We start from the raw sequence: 19,851 nt of genomic DNA, 5'->3' as shown, positions 1-19,851 counted from the left end.
TCAGCAAGATTCCAATCACTGTTATGAATAACAGGCTTGTTCAGGTGCCCTTTAACATAGGGGAATTCAAAAGGACTAATAGGAGGGAAGGATTTTTTAATACAGCTTAGAAATAAGACCAGTTTTTGTTGGCGAGTAACTGGGCTGATAAGCACTGGACTTGTGAGGCTGAGATCCTTCCAATCACGGGGTCTGATCACTACCCTACTGAATTGAGAATGCAAGATGACAGTACATCGGATCAGTGTGTCATGACCCCTCCTAAAATGGAATCCCACAATTATACTAAATAAAAATAAAATATATGTAATAATAATATATGATTGATTAAAATATATATATATACATAATACCTTCATGAATGATAATTACTGAGATATATCATTGAATAATAATGAGTGCATAAACTCACAAAGATGGTTAGGCGTGAACAAACCTTACAATATTATGGACCATTACATTCTCCAATCATCAAAAGAGAATCAACATTGAGTGTCCACAATAACATTATCGACAACTTTATAAATATATGTTTGTAATCCATTTTATTCAGGTCAATCATAAATTTATATTATATTCAAGATAAAAGTAATATCTAATTATTCTCCAATTATAAACATTAATAATTTACAATCCCAATATAATATTTCATATAAATCGATTACATAATTAAAACATAAATCGAAATGCCCTTTGGGTAGGAGGATTGAACATGAACTGTTGTTGCTATTAAATTAAACTCACACCCATATTTATACATTACTTAATGTGTACGGTGTGACATATATGATATACACTTATAAGATGGAGCACATTAGTATTAGAAAATAATATATCAGAATCTAAGAAGAATATTAAAGTCAAACCAAGAAATTAGTAAGAATCGTAGTTATTATAAGATAGGAGTGAAGCCATTAAATCCCATGAGGATATAAGAAAGAATCTAAAAGAATTAGAAATTAAAGAACCTAAGGGATATAAAAAACATATATATATGATATTAAAGCTAAGGCACGAAATTGGGTGGAAAGATTAAATAGAATGTAAAGGGGGGTAATAAGTGGTATGAGTGAGGGAATTCGTATATTCACAAATTAGAAACAGTCTCAGGAAATAGGCACACATTGATTAAAGTAAATTAATCAGCAATTTAAGCACATAATAAGGGATAGATGAATGTTGAAATAAGGAAACAAAGTAGCAATTTATAGGTGAGGATAAAAACATAAGCAATAAAGGTAAACATAATGAATAACATTAGTATAAATTTTAATGTGGGAAAATAATGAATTAAATGATGAAAAAAGCTTATAGAGGACAATGATTTTATCAAGTCAATGAAGCTAAATCTATCTTTTGTGATACTTTTCTCTAAATATAACTTTATAACTAAATTATAAGAACTAAACCCCAAAAGGGGACATTACAAGTGGTATCACAACATGATCCTGCCATCCTATGGGGTAAAACTATAACTAATATCTGCATATGAAAATGAAGTAAAGACGAAAGAAAGAAACTGGACATCAATCATAGGATTATGGCTGGTTTGAATAACAATCCTGGCAACACAGCTAAGAGGGGGAGCATGATGGATTCATATGGTGATCATATGCAAAGAGTCACTGAATATTATTGCAAGAGCGCAAACTTGAAAGATAAATAAGAAGAAATAGTTATATATTCATAAAACATTGTGAACTCAAATCTTGAGATAAGTTCATTTTTTATTTGTTTTTAGAATTTTACGAAGAATTTTATGAAATTCTTTTATTTTAAATCATATTTTTTAATGTATTGAAATTCTCATCTTAAGGTCTAATTATTGTTTTCAGGATCACATTAAAGGAAGATTCCAAGTGAATCAAATATGAAAAAAAGAGGAATGTCGCTAAAACAAGAATTTAGACACTTTTGTACATAGTGGGTAGGGAGTGTGCACCAGGGGAGGAGTAATTTGATCACGTTGGGACAAAAGAGTCCCAATATGAAAAAAAAATCTGCATCCCAAGTTGATCGCTTCCAAACTTGAGTAGCAGTAAATCTACCATCCACTATGAAATTAAACACATGAGAAAAAGTCTGCAATTAAGGGAGAATCATGCGGGCACCCTATTGTACCACAAATAAGGGAGAATAGTTAGGAGGGCAGCCTACTGCTATACAATTAAGGGAGAACGGCTAGGGAACCCTATTGCAAATACCTTTCCTATGGAGTCTATAATCACGGGAGAACTGCAAGGGCATCCTTGTTGGATATTGTTAGCTCCAATTGATAATGTTGTAACTGTATGTGAAAGAGTCATATTAGTTGCTATTTTATCATTGATGTCAAACCTTAGTTGGTTAGACATTATGCTAATTCAGTAGTGTCACATATCATTTGATTGATGAAGAGGATTTGAAGAAGTATGTTGGTATGAGTACGCTATTCAATGGACACTTGAATGAATTGGACTATGACAATATAAATTTGGTTTGATTGTTTTACATGAAGTGATTGAGATCATGTATGAACAAGATAGTTTGCTATGTGAATGAAGGATTACAGTTATAACTGAGCTACTTCAGTTGTCCCCGAGCAATTACAGTTATTATCAAGCGCAAGGAAAGAAGTGAAGGAAATACATTTGTTACTAAGCGAAGTAAATATTAACAGAGCTTAGTATTGCCCGAGTGAAGATCTAGTGTTAACCGGGCATGAAAAGAACTGAAGGAATAGGATGGATCCAAGGCTGACATTTGATGAAAATAAGGAAAGCTCGAGAAGCATAAAGGATAAGGATGAAGTTAGTTATGAAATCAATGGTTGGATAAATTCAAAGATGATCATATGGAAGGGATTTGCTATTTTCAAATGAGCACAAACCTTGAGGTAGAACAATATTCACCGAGCGACCACATATAATGAACCTAACCAGAATGAAGATCTAACGGATATGTTTAAGAGGCAAAATGGATGGATTAGATTAAGAGTTGAAGTAGGAAGATTAATATTTAAGGGATGAGCACAAAGTTCATTATTGTTGATGCCAAAAGGAATTATAAGAAGACAAAGAAGAAGAAAGCGGAGGACAATTATAGCTGAACGAGCTATATTGTGAAGATCAAGCAAAAGGAAGTGCTAAGTTGAGTTGTGAAGAGTATGGGTCAGCCTGAATGAGATCAGAAGGAAGTGTGTGACCAAAACAAAGATCTGAACAAGCAAGGTAGTTCTAAACCTAACAGAGCAATTCGTTGTTACTTTCTTACCATTATAGCAAATAAAATCTCTTAACTGAGTGGACCTAACAGTCTATGAAATCCTATATGGTAACATCAATTAGTGATGCTTGTAAGTCCTTTAGAGCAGGTCATTCTTTAGAAGTATCAAGGAATGATAAGGTCTAGTTAATCTTTGGTGTAAATCCTCTAACAAGGTCACATGTAATAATGTGCATGTAAACCTTTAACAAAGAAGAGTGAAAAAATTTGGGTTGTCGGTTCCCAGGTGGTTTTTCCCTTTACAGAGTTTCCACGTTAAATAATTGTGTCAAATTGTGTAAATGATTTTGATATTGTATGTTTATTCATGTTTCACACTTAATAGTGAAAGTCAGTATACACTAAAAGTTAATTTTGTTATTTGGTAGAAACTAGTAAATATTTATGATACTCAGCATGTACTAAGATAGTGAGTTAACAAGTTGAAAGTAATGATTGATTTAGTTTGTCTTATGAAGTTGGATATGGTCACTAAGTGAATGATTTGAATGTTTAGAGTGTTGAGATTGTGAAAAAGTATTTCAAGAGCCTGAGAGATAACTAATTCACCCCTCCCCTCTCAATTATCTAAATCTAACAATTGGTATCAAAGCTTAGTGCTTGGAAGACAAAGTTTAAAGTGACTTAAGCTAAAGATCTGAAGATGTATAAGAGAGATGTACCTAAGCTGAACAAGGAAAACTTTTCCTCGTGGTAGAACAAGATGAGGCTACATTTATCTGGAGTTGGAGATAACGTTCTACATTGGCTAGACAATGAATATTTTACTCCTACAAGTCCTATGATTGTGGATGAAATGAACAAAAAGAAAGAACACAACAGTTTGATGATTGAGATTGCATCCTCTTTGAATGATTTAGAATTTGATGATATCAAGAACTGTACTAATGCTAAAGAGATGTGGGACAAGTTGGCACTTGTATATGGTAAAGATGAGAATATATCAAGAGCTAAATCAGAAAGTCTGAGAGGCAAATATGATGACATGAGAATGAAAGAAGGTGAAAATGTTGTGCAGTAGGTGAATTGAATCAAAGAAGTTGCGAGTGCAATCAAAGTTGTTGGAAGAGATATCAATAACATTGCAGTGATAAGTAAAATTATTAGAACTCTCTTAGCTATCTATGCTGTCAAAGTATCTGCAATTCAGGAAGTCAGAGCTATGCTTGGTAATGATCTTACTCTTGATGGTTTAGTTGGTCATTTGACTGCATTTGAATTAAGTAATTATGATAATAGTGTGCCTACACCTAGAAATTCGTTCAAGGCTTTACTAACCATTGGTAGTTCAAAGAAAGAAAAGAAATGTAAGAATGAAAGTGAGTCAAAATCAGATGATGATATGGATGATATTGAAGCATTGCTTGCAAGGAGGTTACCGATAGGAAAAGGTAAATTACCTCTTACATGTTTTAAATGTAATGAAGTTGAAAGAAGAAAGTTAGAGGCTTAACAAGCTTGGATAAACTTGACAATGTTATGTGTAAACAATGTCAACTTGGTAAGATGACTAAATCTAGTTTTCCTAGCAAAGCACATTCATCTAATGATATTTTGGAGTTAGTTCATACTGACTGATGTGGACCAATGAGAGAAAGTTATTATGGAGACAGATATTTCATACTATCTGTGGATGACTATTCTAGAATGATGAGAGTCATGTTTAAGGAGCTAAAGTCACATGCTTGTGATATGTCCAAATGGTATAAAGCTAGAGTTGAGAAGGAAACAAGTAAACAGTTAAAATGCTTAAGATCTGGTAAAGGTGGTGAGCTTTTGTCTAATGAATTCACTAACTTTTGTGTTGAGCATGGAATCAAGAGACAATTGTCCCCTAGGACACCATAGCAGAATGGAGTAGCAAAGAAAGAAGTCGATATGTCGTTGATTGTGCCAAACCACTTATGATTGAAAAAGGAGTAGGACAAATGTTTTGGAGAGAAGTTGTTAGCACTGTTGTTTATAGTCTCAACCAAGTCCAGTTGAAGAAAGGAACAAACAAGAGACCCTATGAACTATGGTATGGTCATACACTAAATATAAGTTATTTCAAAATATTTGGGAGTAAGTGTTATATTTATGAAGATGTAAGAAGTGGAAAATTTGATTCTAAAGGAGGTGAAGGTATATTCCTAGGTTACTCTACTAGGAGTAAGGCATGTAAATGTTGGAACAAGATGACTGACACAATAATTGAAATTGCAAATGTTAGAGTTGATGAGTTTGCAGATAAACATGATAAGGAAAGCAATAAAGAACCTAAGGATTACAACAAGTTTGTATAAGTCTATGATGATGTACCTAATACAGCACTTGTACACTTAACTAAGTCATTGCAATGGTACACCAAGCAACAATAGAAAGTAACAGAGGAACACTAGAGAAACATTGAGTTACAACAAAGCAATACCGAGCTAGTTCATTCATTGACCGAGCCACAAACAAAACAACCGGAGCTGAACATTGAGCCCCAACCGAGTGAAGAGAATGTTGGATATCAAAGAGATGAGCCAGTTTTAGCAAAATATGTGAGATGACATCACTCGCAAGATCAAATAATTAGAGACAAAAGTGTTGGAGCCATGACAAGAAGTAAGTTGAAGAATAATACATGTCTAATTGTTGATTTTGAACCTAGAACTATGAAAGCTGCACTTGAAAATAATGATTGGATCATTGCTATGAATGAGGAGATAGATCAAATTAAGGAAAACAATACATGGACACTTGTACAGAGACCCAAAGACAAGGGTGTAATAGGAATAAAGTGGATTTTCAAGAACAAATTGAATGAGAAAGGAGAGGTTGTTAGAAACAAAGTGAGACTAGTTTGTAAAGGTTATGCACAAGAAGAAGGAATTGATTATGGTGAGACCTTTGCCCCTATTGCAAGATAGGAAGGAGTCTAAAACCTACTTACCTATGCTAGTTACAAGAAATTTGAGGTATATCAAATGGATGTAAAATCTGCATTTTTTAATAGAATACTTGAAAAAGAAGTCTACCTTGAACAACCTAAAGTATTCATTGAACCTAATCAGAAGAAACTGGTATGTAAGTTAAACAAAGCTTTGTATGGACTGAAACAAGCACCGATAGCATGGTATGAAAGGTTACATTCTTATATGATTAAGATTGGATTTGTGAGAACTAGTGAGAACAGTAATTTTATTTGAAAAGAAATGATGAAGAAAAGTTTTAATTGCTGAGATATTTGTTGATGAATTCATATCTGGTGGTAATGATTTGTTATGCAAGTCATTTGTTGATCAAATGAGTATGGAGTTTGAGATGTCTATGTTTGGTGAGATTAAATTTTTCACTGGACTACAAGTTCATCAAACACAAAGAGGTATATATGTGACTCAATCTAAATACATTACGGAGATCTTGAAAACATTTGGTATAGATGAGTCAAAGCCAATTGGTACACCTATGGTGTTACAAACTATAAAAGGAAGATGACACTACTAAAGTAAATGAAACACAATACAGATCAATGATTGGGAAGTTGCACTATGTTGTACATGCAGTTGGTATTGTTGCAAGATTTTCCTCTAATCCTAAGGAAACACATATGACTACAATAAAGAGGATATTTAAATATCTTAAAGGAACAAAAGACTATGGTCTATGGCATAAGAAAGAAGGAAATTTTGAGCTAAAAGTTTATACTGATGTTGATTGGGTTGGCTGGTAATGTTGATGACAAAAAAAGCACTAGAAAGAGATGGGAATGGAACAAGTTCAAGGAGATGATTAGAGACTGAGGGTGTTTTTCCGTGTGTTGGTGTTGGTTTTCAATTGCAAGTTTTGTAGTGAAGGAGATCCAACGAGGGAAGGTGTGCTCAAACAAGGTGTAGATGGGCATTTGTTCTAGTTTACAATTTTGATTTAGATATATAAAGGCCTGTCATTGTCACTAGTTTTTGTCATGTTTATGTTTGGTGTAGATTGATGGTGATATTTGTCTAAGTCGGTTATGGGTTGAGAATGTAATTAGGGTGTTGTTTTGGGTATGGGAGTGTGGCTAAAATGTTAAAATCTTAAATGTAAAGGAGCGTGACGTAAATGTTTGAAGTGGATCAAGTTGTGTGCAAGTAAAATGCCATCTTTAATTTCTATTTATAAATGAAGCCATTGTAATTGATATTTGTAAATGATGTTAGGACAGGGTGGATTTTAGGGAAGGGCTTTAAGAGAGAGATTTTTGATTTGATGGGGTTATCAAGAAGTTTCTAATGGTTGATTATCTTACATAAAATTCTTTATTATTAATAAAATATACATCTGTAACCAAGAAAAAAAATTGATAGATCAAATGCATCGAAACATGCACAGCAATTGTAGGGAAATAAGATAAACTCTTAAAAATTGTGAAACCTGGGGACATGCACCCGGGCAAAATCTCTAGAGTACCAAGTGCAGGAACATCCCTAGTATGGATATGCCACGCACCTGAGCACCCCTGCCACGATCAAAACGTGGTCACACCCCCACCGCACCCATCCCCATACCGTCCAAGTAATCTGAGATGTGTACCAAGGGATGGTGCCTAGGGACTTCTCAAGCATCCCTTAACAGTACCGGGGACACACAAGTGTACGGTCATACGACAAGTTATAAAAAGTTTTTTAAAAAAAAGTTATTTTTTAATTATTGTTTTTTTAATTGATTTCTATGAAACCCTAAAAGGATGCGGGTCCCATACAGGGAACTCTAAGCCTTCGTTAGGCCTATATACTTCATTTGGCATTCACTTTTTTGCAACAACTAAAAGCAAGGTGTGAAGAAGAGTTTATAAGAGCTTGGAGAGTGATTTTTCAAGTGATTGCAAGATCAAGAGGAGCAAAATGAGAAAGAAGATTCCATTATGCAAAGATTCATCAAGCACAAGGTAGGATTTTAACTATTTTCTTTGTTTTATTTTCAGATTTTCACTTTTGTAAACAAAATTCTAAAGCTAAATGTTGAAATTCCAATGCATTGTTTGAGTTTAACATTCTTGTTGATGGTTTTTTATTGTTGCTGTTGAAATTTCAATGCATTATGTAAATTTTTGTGTCATTAAGTTAGAATGAAACTTATTTCAATTTATCTACTAGGCCTCCTGAAATCTATCATTTTGTGAATGTGGTGTTTAAATGGCCTCTAGTCAAAGTGGAGAATACATGGAAACATATGAGGGAAGTCAAAGTGGAGAAGACATGGAATTGAATGAGGGAAGTCAAAGTGAAACTTTATTATTAGTATGAGACTAAGCATTAGGGTCAAGGAAGTAAGCATGGGGGGGTTTGTCCAGAAGCCTGATATGAACCTCCTTATGTTGCACTAGGAGCACCTTCTATGGATTGTCCCTCTGATATGTTGGCACAGTTTGCCAGGGGTTCTTATCATCCAAAGTCCCCTCCAAAACAATTTGCAATCAGAGTTTCACTATTTACAGCTACAAGTGGTGGCACGCAGAAATGCAAATGTAATATTTGTGGCATATAATGGTATGGCAGCATTACTATATTTAATTCACACCTATTTTGGACTGGATATAGTGTGAGTTCATGCAAGTTCCTTGCAAATTCTGAAAATGTTAAATATAGAACTGAAATAAACAAACTATGGGGGATTCTTGATGATAGTGCGGTTTCAAAGCCGAAACCTTTGGCTGATAGGCAACAGATTTAGCCTACTCAACAATTACAGGGGCAGCGAGATACTTCTACATGTATCTTGCATCAAACAGCAGAAAATTTGTGAAATTCAACTTCCATTTCTTCATCCATTCAGAGTTCAACAAGGGACAGAAGCAAGGGCAAAAGGAAGGCAGGAAGTTCTACTACTACTATCCCCATTGCTGATTTATTTAACATGCACGTAAAGGATCAATTAAACGATGCCATTGGTGAATTCTTCTTTGCTAGTGGCATCCCATTGCATGTAGCTCAATCTCCTTACTATAGGAACATGATGTCCATGGTGGCAAATGATGGAGGGCCATCATTTGTGCCACCAACTAAGAGCATATTGAGGACCACAATCTTGGATAGGCAGTATAACAAGATTGGGGTTTAGATGGAGCAGATGAAGGCATATTGGATAGTGATTGGTTGCAGCATTATTATGGATGGGTGGGGGGACATTAGACACCGTCAACTCATCAACATCATAGTCACATACATTGAGGGTCCATACTTTCTGAGGGCAGTTGATTGTTCAAGGCATCGTAAAGATGCTGATTTTTAGTCTCATGTCCTTAGGGAGGCCATTGAGGAGGCTTGGCCACAAAATTTGGTGGCAAAGTGACAGATGCAACACATGTGCAAAGTTGTAGGGAAGCTTGTTGAGGCAGCCTATAGACATACTTAGTGGACTCCATTTTGTATTCATTATATGAAAAATAAACTAAGGACAAATTAACTAGATTAAACAAGCGGTCAATGATGCTAGAGAGGTGCACATCTGCAATCACCACACTTCACGTGCACTCTTCAGGGGCTTCGTGAAGAAGTTCTTGAAACAAGTTGAGACCAGATATGCATCAAATTACATTCTCTCAGAGAGAAGGTTTGAGTTGCAATAGCCACTGTAACTCATGGTTATGCCAAAAGAATGGAATCAATGGGCTAAGTCAAAAAAGAGCAGGGGAAGAGGGTGAAGGAGACAGTGAAAAGTGATCAGTTTTGGATTGATGCAAAATATATAGTCTCTGTCATTCCTCTAGTTTTTGAGGTCATCAGATATGGTGATGGGGATGCACCTACCCTTAGAGAGGTTTATAAGTGCATCAATTTCATGCTTTGCCAGATGAATGTAGTCGTGCGGGAGAGAGACCCCACTCTAGCATTCTATACTGAGAACATTCATTCCCACCAAGTGGGAAAAGTTGAACACTCATTTGCACATGGTTGCCTATGTACTGAATCCTAAATGGCACACGTCTAGGCCTAGTAGAGTTACACCACTTTAGGATGATTAGGTGAAGGTCGGGTTCTTTTGGTACACTGGTAAGATGTTTGATGCTGAGATTGTTGATGAGATTCACTCTGAGTGGACAGTATTTGTCACTCTTACAAGTAATTGTTATTCAATATTCATTATTGAATAATTAATATTACAGATTAGTAACTTTAGTTTTTTACCATTGGGCATGTTTGTTAGACATCACATTATGTTACAACTTATTATGTTCTAGGATACTCAGATTTGGCAAAGATAGACATTAGAATTATGGCACAAAAGCATTCCATATGGTCGTGGAAATGTCATGGATCGTAGGGGGCAAAGATTGCCACACTGGCCACTTGATTCCTTTCTCAGGTATGCAGTCCCTCATCTTTAGAACCTAGTCAAATTTTAGTATTTATTATTTGGTATTTTATAAAATTTAGAGTTTTAGTTTTCTGATTTTCTCACAATGACCATTTGTTTGCTACCTTAGGTTTCTAGTTCCTCAACTTCAGAGAGGAACTGGCCTACTTATAGCTTCATCCACTCTGTTAAGAGAAATAGACTTAACTCTAAAAGAGCAGTGATGCTAGTTGTTGTACACAGTGTCGTGTATTATAGATCGCAAGACATGCAGGTACAAAGAGAGCCTAGCAGCACAATGGGATGTAGAGATAGAGGATCCAGCTCAAATTGATGAGGAGGAGATTGTAACAGAAGTTGACCTAGGGCTAGTTGGTGTTCCTTTGGCGAAACATGACCATGAGGATTTTGAGTCCAGTAGTTCTAGTGATGAGGACTTTGGCTTGGGTGATGATTAGAGGCCTCCCATTCTTACATTTTGACATGATTTCAGATTTTGACATTTTGTACTCATTTTTTATATTGAACATGATTCATTATGTCCCACTACTCTACACATTGTAATCATGATCATTTTTATGATATATCATATTTCATATTTGAAAAATGAATTTTGAATTTTTGATAGAAGTTTAGAACATGATCCATATGTTACTATGTATGTTTGTGTCAGTAACTTAGCATGTTTAGAAAATGTAATGTTACTATGTTACCATGTTGAATGATCAATGGTTCTTGTTTGTGTTGCAATTTTGCTATGGTCAAGTATACTGTATTTGGTGTGTTACATTGAAACATCTTTACATACTTAGCATTTTAAGTTAACCCCTGCTGTTATTGTCCCAAAATTGAGGCCCTTTTTTTTCCTGCACCAAAATTTGTCCCAGTGTCCCCCTGTCCCAAAGTACACTGCTTTAGGAATGTTGATATGCATTCTCTTAAAAGATCAAGAATCAAAAATTAAGCAATGTCTTCGGAAGTGCAAGAAGACATAATGGCTCCAAGAGAATAAGTCAAACAATTCATAATGTATATCTGCGGAAAGAATGTTCGAAAGACTACATTCCCTGGTCATTTAGAGCAGTTAAAGAGACCTAATCAACCTTAACGGTAAGCACAAAAGAAATTTGGAGGAGTACTGTCATGGCCACCAAAGGCTGCCAAGCAAGACCTCAAGATGGCTGGAATGATTCACTGTTTCATCTATTTTCTTGGCAGTGGTCACAACTACAAGCTACAGCTACCAAGAATATGTACTTTTCTTGTAAGGCACGAACCAGAGGCCAAATATGAACCCAGAATCTAGAACTTTTTCAAAACAATGGTTTTTGCAAGAACTGAAGGGAAAATACTCAGTTTATATTTTTTAGTGTGGCATGGTAAAGAAATCGATCATCTTATTTGGCCTCACTGTTGAAGATTACTTTTTACCAAATTGCAAGTTATAATATGGATTTATACATAGAATATGTAATAAAGGCACAAATCATTTTATATGTTGGTTCAACTTTTTGAGGCATTACTTTTACAGAAATGGCCTTTTCTGCCAAGAATGGAGGAATTAAAAATACCAGTCAAAGGAAATTCATGAGTTAAGCATACCAGCAGATCATTTCCTGATGCATTGGCTTTGACAAGAGGAGAGCAAAGTGTGTCTGGATTTCCATATTGGAACTGCAGAATTAGAACATAAACAGAGTGAATTTCAATCTGAGCATCAACAATATATTTCCACATGACAGCTCCACTATCATAACTGGATATTGAACCTTTATCAGGCAAATAGACAGATACACATACCGCCATTACAGCAGCATCTGCTAGCATGTAAAGAAAATCTCCATCATTTTTCATCTGACAAGTCATAAAACAGATAAGATTTCTACAATTAGATTTCTCCAAAATACAATATATACTAAAACCTTAGAAAGAGAATTGAGAACACAAAAGGGGAAATGTTCACCAAATTCTATCCATTTTCAATATCTTGAATATTTTTCCAATTATAAGAATGAAAAAATTCCCAGAATAGATAAATATACCATTTGAAAACTCATCTTGATTCATGTCAAACAAATCCAAAGATCACCAAAAAAATAAAAAACTTATACACTTGTAATGATATTCTCCTTGCAAATAAACTAGAATAGAAAGAGTGTAAGGAATGTTCAGTTGCAATAAATAAAAAAGTATTCTAACTGAACTCAATTTAATAGAAATAAGAACTCATAAGTCATTGAAATTTACTTTTTACTCTGTATTATGCAGTTGCACTATCTGGACTGTTCAATCATTTTGGATTATGTACTATTGCTTGGACGAGTAATAAGTCGATCACTATTGCACTGAGAAAGAGAATTGACCTTTGTACATTTTTGTCCATGAAATTTCCTTCATATACATATGCAGGTTATCCAACTAATAAAATTGATTAGAAAAATAACAAATTAGAGACAACACCGAATCATCTTTAATTCTGTGCATTGATATTTGTTAAAAATACTGTTAGTTTAATGCATATACTAAAATTCTACGTTAATGGTCTGTAGAAAAAATCTTACGACAACTGAAATTTTGAAACAACCAGTAATCAAAATGCAAATTAAACAAATGATTCATGAAACTTATAGTTTGAAAATCAGTTGAACATATGATGGCAAGATCGAAGTCTGTGGCTTCAAAATCATGAATGTAATACATTTGAGAACCATAGGTCTGAATATGTGTGCGAGGGGGAGCAGGGGTGGGGAGGCAGACAAGTGGGAAATAATACAGAATGCCTGACCTTGTTTCAATTATCTGAAATTGAATATTTGGTTCTAAAGGACAGCCAACTACAGTTTAACATTGTACTTAAATTTATGAGAAAGTTCATTCCTCATACCTTCTCTGCACCAAACAAAGACTTCAGAGCTTTTGCATTATTCGATAAGCCCTGCTCAACAAGCCTAGTGACTTCTTGCAATGCTTCTTTACACGAAGGCCCCGCTGACTCCCCAATCTGAAATTTGAAAAAAAACCATTCTCAATTCATTTTTGCTCTCAATGCACACTCATGTTATGAACATGGAGGTTCAGAAATATATTAAAAATACACCGATGAGACAGATAATAGTAGTCAAGTAGTTCGTTGTCACCATCTGCATGCTCATGTCCAATTATATCATGTCAACCTCTAATCTTAGAAAGATGAAATAGCCTAAGCTATGAATTCATAAAATGTAGAGCTATTCAAAACCTGCTTGTCAAAGTCTGGAAAGTTGTAGACAGCACGAACAACAGCTGAGCTTGCAAGGCTTCCACAAGTTAAGTGAGGAAACTTTAGGCGAAACCATGCACTAAGGGCTCCTGAGTATGACACGCCAAAAACGAACCAAGAGTTTTCATAATTTGACAGGTTTTGCTTTCTATTCATCTCTCCCTGCACCAAAAAATAATCCAAAATGTTACTGATATCAGACTACTAAAAATGTCAAAAATGAAAGAGTAGCTGACAAAATAAAAGGGTAGATTAAGAAATAAGCCAGACTTGGCATTATGCTAAATTTATCATATGGCAAGAAAGTAGCTAAGAAACCCAACCCATACTGGAGCAGATTTTTGCTACTGTTACACCAGATTTTAAAGTGAAATAGTATACAAAATGTCAATATATATTGACATAAATGGAAGTCCGTGAGATAAAAATCTCATGAGGGAATCACCAACACCAAATTATACTTTGAAAACCATTGTAATTAGTCAAAAATTGTTTCAGAGAGGATGAACTCTTTGAAAACTGGGGTACGAGAGTGGTGCTATCATGCTATGAAGCCTGGCAAGGAAGATCAATTGTTTTTGGTGTAGCATTTTCTCCAGTAATTTAACTCTATTTAGTACTCTTTGCTGCCTTGGTTGGTGTTTCTGTTATTTTTGTTCCAATCTTTTAGACTTCAATTTATTATAGCCTTTTTTATTCTTGCTATGATGATTGAAATGGCAAATTAATCAACAACAGCACAAAAACCAGAATGAAGATTGAAATGGTAAATCAATTTCATTCATAATTTCTATTTGAATCTGTAATATATACCTCCATTTATGGCAGGTAAGCAATTGGTGTGTTGTCCCTGTATTAGAAAAGAATTTAATGATAATTAAATAATGAGATTTCAATAGGAAGAAATAATCCAAAATAGATTTAATAATAAGTATACTAAAATATAAAAATAAATAAACAAATAAGTAAATAATTTTAAAACATTATCAATATATAGTTTCGGAGATTCTTCACAGTAAAAATTCCAGAAGCCTTGTAATTTATCAAGGCTATTCAGTTTCTCATTATTGGCTTATTATATATGCATTTGCTTAAGATGAACTTTCAGACCGAGGTGTGCGGTAGTATTCTTGTGTTGGGTGCACACATTTTGCAGAGCTTTTGACACAACATATACCATCGTGGGTTCAATGTTGGAGCTTGCAAAGGTGGAGCTTGCAACATATGAAAGAATTTACCGGTGGGTCCTTGGTAATATCCAGTCATTAGGATGAATGTTTGCGTCAGCAGAGATTGGCCATAATGATCAGGTTAAAGCTTGAAGCTCAGACTATCTTAGAACGTTGCTACGGTATATAAAAATTGTACTTCAGGTACACTGTACTCTCAGAAGTTCTTATCTTGGTGATTGATTCCACTCGTTGAACGGCAAGTTCAATAAACTTCTTCAATGGGAGAGTGCAAATTAGGCCATCAGGGACATAACACATTGGCAGGTCGGGTTATTTTGCATGTCCCAACAGGAAGTGCTGTGATTAGTTTTTATTTTGTTCGGATACATGTTCGCCAAAAGGCATTCACCGAGTGTATTTGGAGTCAACACTAGTAAAAAAATTCTTGGATGTAATGGTTGCATTGAGGTAATCAACTAACTTAAGTTCCTGTTAATGCAGAGGTTCAGGAGGATAAGCATCAGCCAGTTAAGGGGTTGAGAACAATAAAATGTTTGAATAGAAATATTGCAAAGCAATGCTTAGGGCAAACAAAGCAACATTAATCCTAAAAGTGCAGATTTCTCTTCTATCTATTTCCATAGATGAAGAGATGACTAACTTCAAATGTAACAAGCTAGATGATAAGGCACCCACTAACCTAAACTGCTTATTGTCTGGCCTAAGTCTGACATGGTTGGTGTGATGTGAAGAGAAGATGAAGGATTGAAGCGGAGTGATAACTTTCTTATCTTTTTGGATTCAGATTTTCTTCTTGAAGATTCATCAATGACTGGATACCTGTAGTCTCATGTCCTATCCATTCAGGCACAATGTTTCTATTATTCTATTAATAAACGTGTTTTTAAGCACTACACCGTAAGAATATAAATATATACTAATAAAATAATATAAATTATTTAATAATAAAAGAATAATATTTCATTTTCGTCATGTCCTATATTCGAACTCCTGGGCCAATGTGTTTTGTAAAATTTTAACATAAACAGGTATATGGAGGAGTTCAGTTGCATTCTCATGTCATGTTTCCTATGATTACTCATTCACCATTGGGAAAACCTCTCGAAGGCAAAAGAGAGCTATGACATCACCCCTATCTTGCCTTGTGAGATATTTCCACATAGGAAATTAGCAGACAAATAAACAATTTTGAATGATTTGAGGTTCATACTTCTTTGTAATGAGGATACTGTTGTGGAGGACCCATCGGCACCTCCTTAAGGCAATCTTCTTCTGAAGCCAGGTTAGCAATTCATGCTTCAAGCAATCTGACTCTTGTTGTCAGGATTGAGATTTATACTTTGCTATGTCTTTGATACTAGCAAAGTAACATGTGCACGTAGGGGAATTCTACATAATGTCTGCCATAGAACTGAGTATCTATCTTCCATTTGCATAGTGGTTCAGCATGATTTATTCATTGTTTTATTTTAAAACGCTAATATATAGAAGAAGGTTTTAAATAAAAAGTTATATAATTTGAGAAAATTTGTTTTAGGGACATTTTATGGCAACTAGAACTAACTCTGTCTAAGTCTTAACAAAATCACCTCTAAATATGTTGAAATAGAAGTCTTAACAAAACCACCTCTAAAATATGTTGAAATAGGGAAAAAAAATTATGCCCTCAACTACTCCCAAATTCCTGATGTCAATAAAATATGTTGCAAAGGGAAAGAAACAAGCAGAGACTCAACAACTTCTTGCCAAGGCCCAAAACAACCTGGTAAATACTAGGTGACTTAAAAAATTGCTTAAATTATAATTAGAAATGCCTTTGTTTTGGCAAAATTCAATGAGGAATGCATCTAATGAGTCAGTAATCAAGTAAACAAAAGAATGGAAGTTTGGTAATAAATGGTATCCTCGAGTGAAATGTTGATGGTTCGTAGCCTAATAATCTAAAGCAAAATTAAAATAGCAAATTGTCTTTGTAAAACTACAAGTACATCATCAAAATAGTCTACATCTTCCTCTTCCCCTTCCCAGCAGATCTATGGTTGACCTCCACCCTGCCTTGAGAATGGGACTCCAATCTCCCACCAAGATCACCTTCAGTTTGTCTTCTACCCCTAGGTTTACCTTCTTCTTTGTACTTGATGGCTTTGTCTATCTCAAACCGATGGGCCAATATGTCATCCACTCTTGCCACCCCCTCTTTATACTCCTCGTACACCAAAGGGAAGGCACTCTTCACACCAACTTCTTTGATCTCCCCAATTTCCAATATATTGGATTTGAGGTTGAAGACTTCATGGTCCTCCATTTGCCAATCGAACAACCCATTGAGTGAGCAAACAATTTTTTGGAATTGTATTAACTTAAAACATACAAATTCTTACAATTTTTTAAAAGCAACATATGTGATATCCTCAAGGTGCAAATATTTACAACAGTTTTGTTTATGAATGAATGAAAGATTTTTATAATGTCCACAAGGCCATAAGCCTAAGGGACCCACATAACACTCCTAGTCAGTCTGATGTGATTTCTCCAGACTGTCTCTTTTGTTGTGAATCTACATAAGTAAAATGGCCCCCTGGAGGAGTCTTGGTCCTTCGAAAAGGTCTTTTATGTTGTTCACTTTTAAAGTTTCTTTGTGCTGGTTGCGACTGTCCTCGTATGTTGTACAATCCTTCAAATAGTGCCACTCCGTTTCCACCACACCCTCGTTGCAAAATCTACAAATTTTGTCCTCCCACTCTTCCTTAGGGACCTTCCTCCATCTACCAGTTTCACATCTCAAACGGTGTGAACCAGATCGCAGTTGAGCAATTAGCATTTTTGCCTTTCCCTTGATCTCGGCTCCTAAATACTCTTTGTCGTCATGTTCGCATGTGAGAATAAATTCTTTGACATAATAGGCTTTTCTTCTACCTAACTGGTTTGCCCACATGGCAGATCTGATTTTTTCAGCCACCCATTTTTTATTTCAGAATTGTTTTCTGGGCACTCTTGGTAGTCAATGTTCCAAATGATGAACGGTGAAACATTTATCATTTTGTTTCTTCCATGTCTTCTTCCGACGAGCCAGTTCTCCGCCAACCACCCTACTAGGCCAGTTCTTATGATCAACTATTTTTAAAAAGTGTATACAAATGGGAAACAATTTATGATATACCATATATTTAGGACTTATCAAGAAAAGCCAAGTTCAGTACAATATTTTATATTTAACGTATGTTGCAACTTAGGAATATTTTCTCTCTTTCAATTTATAAATTTACGATACAAGATTTAACAATATGCTTATATTTTTATATGTATAAATTTAGTTTAATATTGAACAATAAATATCCATCATGATAGTTGAGTTTGAAAATTTAATATAAATTAGTATACTGTAATTCAAATGTGTAATATTTATGGTAGCTTGGCATGTTCATATATACGGTATATTGAACTTATTTCCTGGTTTACGCTGCAAATATTTATATACATTATATGAATTATTCTAATTAGTACCAAGGTGTGGCAGTCCCACCCACAAAAAAATTGCCATACACATAATACCTTAACAATAACTGATTCCGATTTGGTAACTTGGGTTTGAAGATCAATCTGTCATGGACAGAGATCTTTTAATCTGATAGCCCCATGTTTTAATCTTATAGAATGACCACAAAGTGCCAGAGATGGAACACCTGGACAAATAGCATAAATTCTCACCAGCAAACTTCAATTTTAAGTGATAAAATCTCAGAACTCAACCCTTCATATATAAATGCCCAATTTCAGATCAGAATACCAATTCAATTTGCTATACAACAGCAGCAAATTGATGTACAGTTCAAGAGTAATCAGCCCTCAAGAAATTCACAAACTTCCAACCCTCACCACAAGAAATATCTCAAAAGCAATAGGCAAATAGAGATGATCGATTCTTCTCGTGGAGTGATATTTATGACTCAAATTGCAATTCAGCTTTCTCCAATACACTTCTCACTTAAGGGGCTTGTCATTTACACTTTCAAATTATAACATGAAATAAGATAAAGTCTCTTATTAATCAATACTTCATTAATAACTTATTATATGAACAACATTAATTTTCCCAATCAACTACTAATGCAGACCAACCACCTATGCCTCCACTCTGTTGGTAAAAATAAAATCAAACTAAAAATGACTTACTAAAAATAGCAAGTCAGCCACAAAGACCCTCAAATTAAACTATCAGTTCATGAGTGTCACAATGATGAATTGACCAATCTGAGCTATAGGAACCTACTATAATGAGGACATTACGGTCATTCCTCCCTAAGATTGCTTGTCCTTGAGCAATTGCAATCTAGGGTGTTGAAGTATATCCTCAAGCTCCAAACTGGCATCCTCATCTAGAAGTTCCTGCCACTTAACCGAAAACTCTTTGACGTTCCTCTGTCGCAATTACCTCTCCCTGGTGTCTAGAAGCCTCAGGGATCACTCAAGTCTTGTAATATTCTTGAGTTGGATACCCTACAAACGTGTTGTGAAGATTGGAGCAATGTTCGGAATTTGATAGTCCACCCTACAACAAAGGACACACAAGGAAAATTGGTGTACGTTGAATCACAGGTTGTATGGTAATGGCATGAAAGAAGAACGTAGGGGTATGGAGGGTCTGTACATGGGAGTTAAATGCTTAGTAAGGCATACAGTGGGCCAGGATAGTGAGCCAGATTGGAGGAAGCAGCCATACGGACCAGACTGACGTATGGTGCTAGATGGAGGAGAAGCAATCTTGTCGTACGATGAGTGTGGGGTCATATGGCATACAGAGGAGGGGGGATAGGTGGTCATACAGTAGTT

General features: G+C 35.1%; 1 protein-coding gene across 1 annotated transcript in view; it reads right to left on the bottom strand.

Moving 5' to 3' along the window:
* Nucleotides 1-19,851, bottom strand: part of LOC149566614 (putative serine protease EDA2) — a 97,413-nt gene that overhangs the window by 61,415 nt on the left and 16,147 nt on the right. The window contains exons 4-7 of the mRNA XM_089819911.1: nucleotides 13,808-13,990; nucleotides 13,454-13,570; nucleotides 12,370-12,423; nucleotides 12,172-12,243 (exon numbers count right to left, since the gene is read on the bottom strand). Coding sequence (XP_089676037.1) covers nucleotides 12,172-12,243; nucleotides 12,370-12,423; nucleotides 13,454-13,570; nucleotides 13,808-13,990 — 426 coding nt within the window. The remainder of the gene's footprint in view (nucleotides 1-12,171; nucleotides 12,244-12,369; nucleotides 12,424-13,453; nucleotides 13,571-13,807; nucleotides 13,991-19,851) is intronic.

This window comes from Cupressus sempervirens, chromosome 3, assembly GCF_028749045.1.
Source record: "Cupressus sempervirens isolate cs-2001-9-10 chromosome 3, ASM2874904v1, whole genome shotgun sequence".
Lineage (NCBI taxonomy): Eukaryota > Viridiplantae > Streptophyta > Pinopsida > Cupressales > Cupressaceae > Cupressus > Cupressus sempervirens.
Note: the sequence above shows the minus strand (reverse complement) of the source record. Positions and strands in the feature narration are given on the sequence as shown.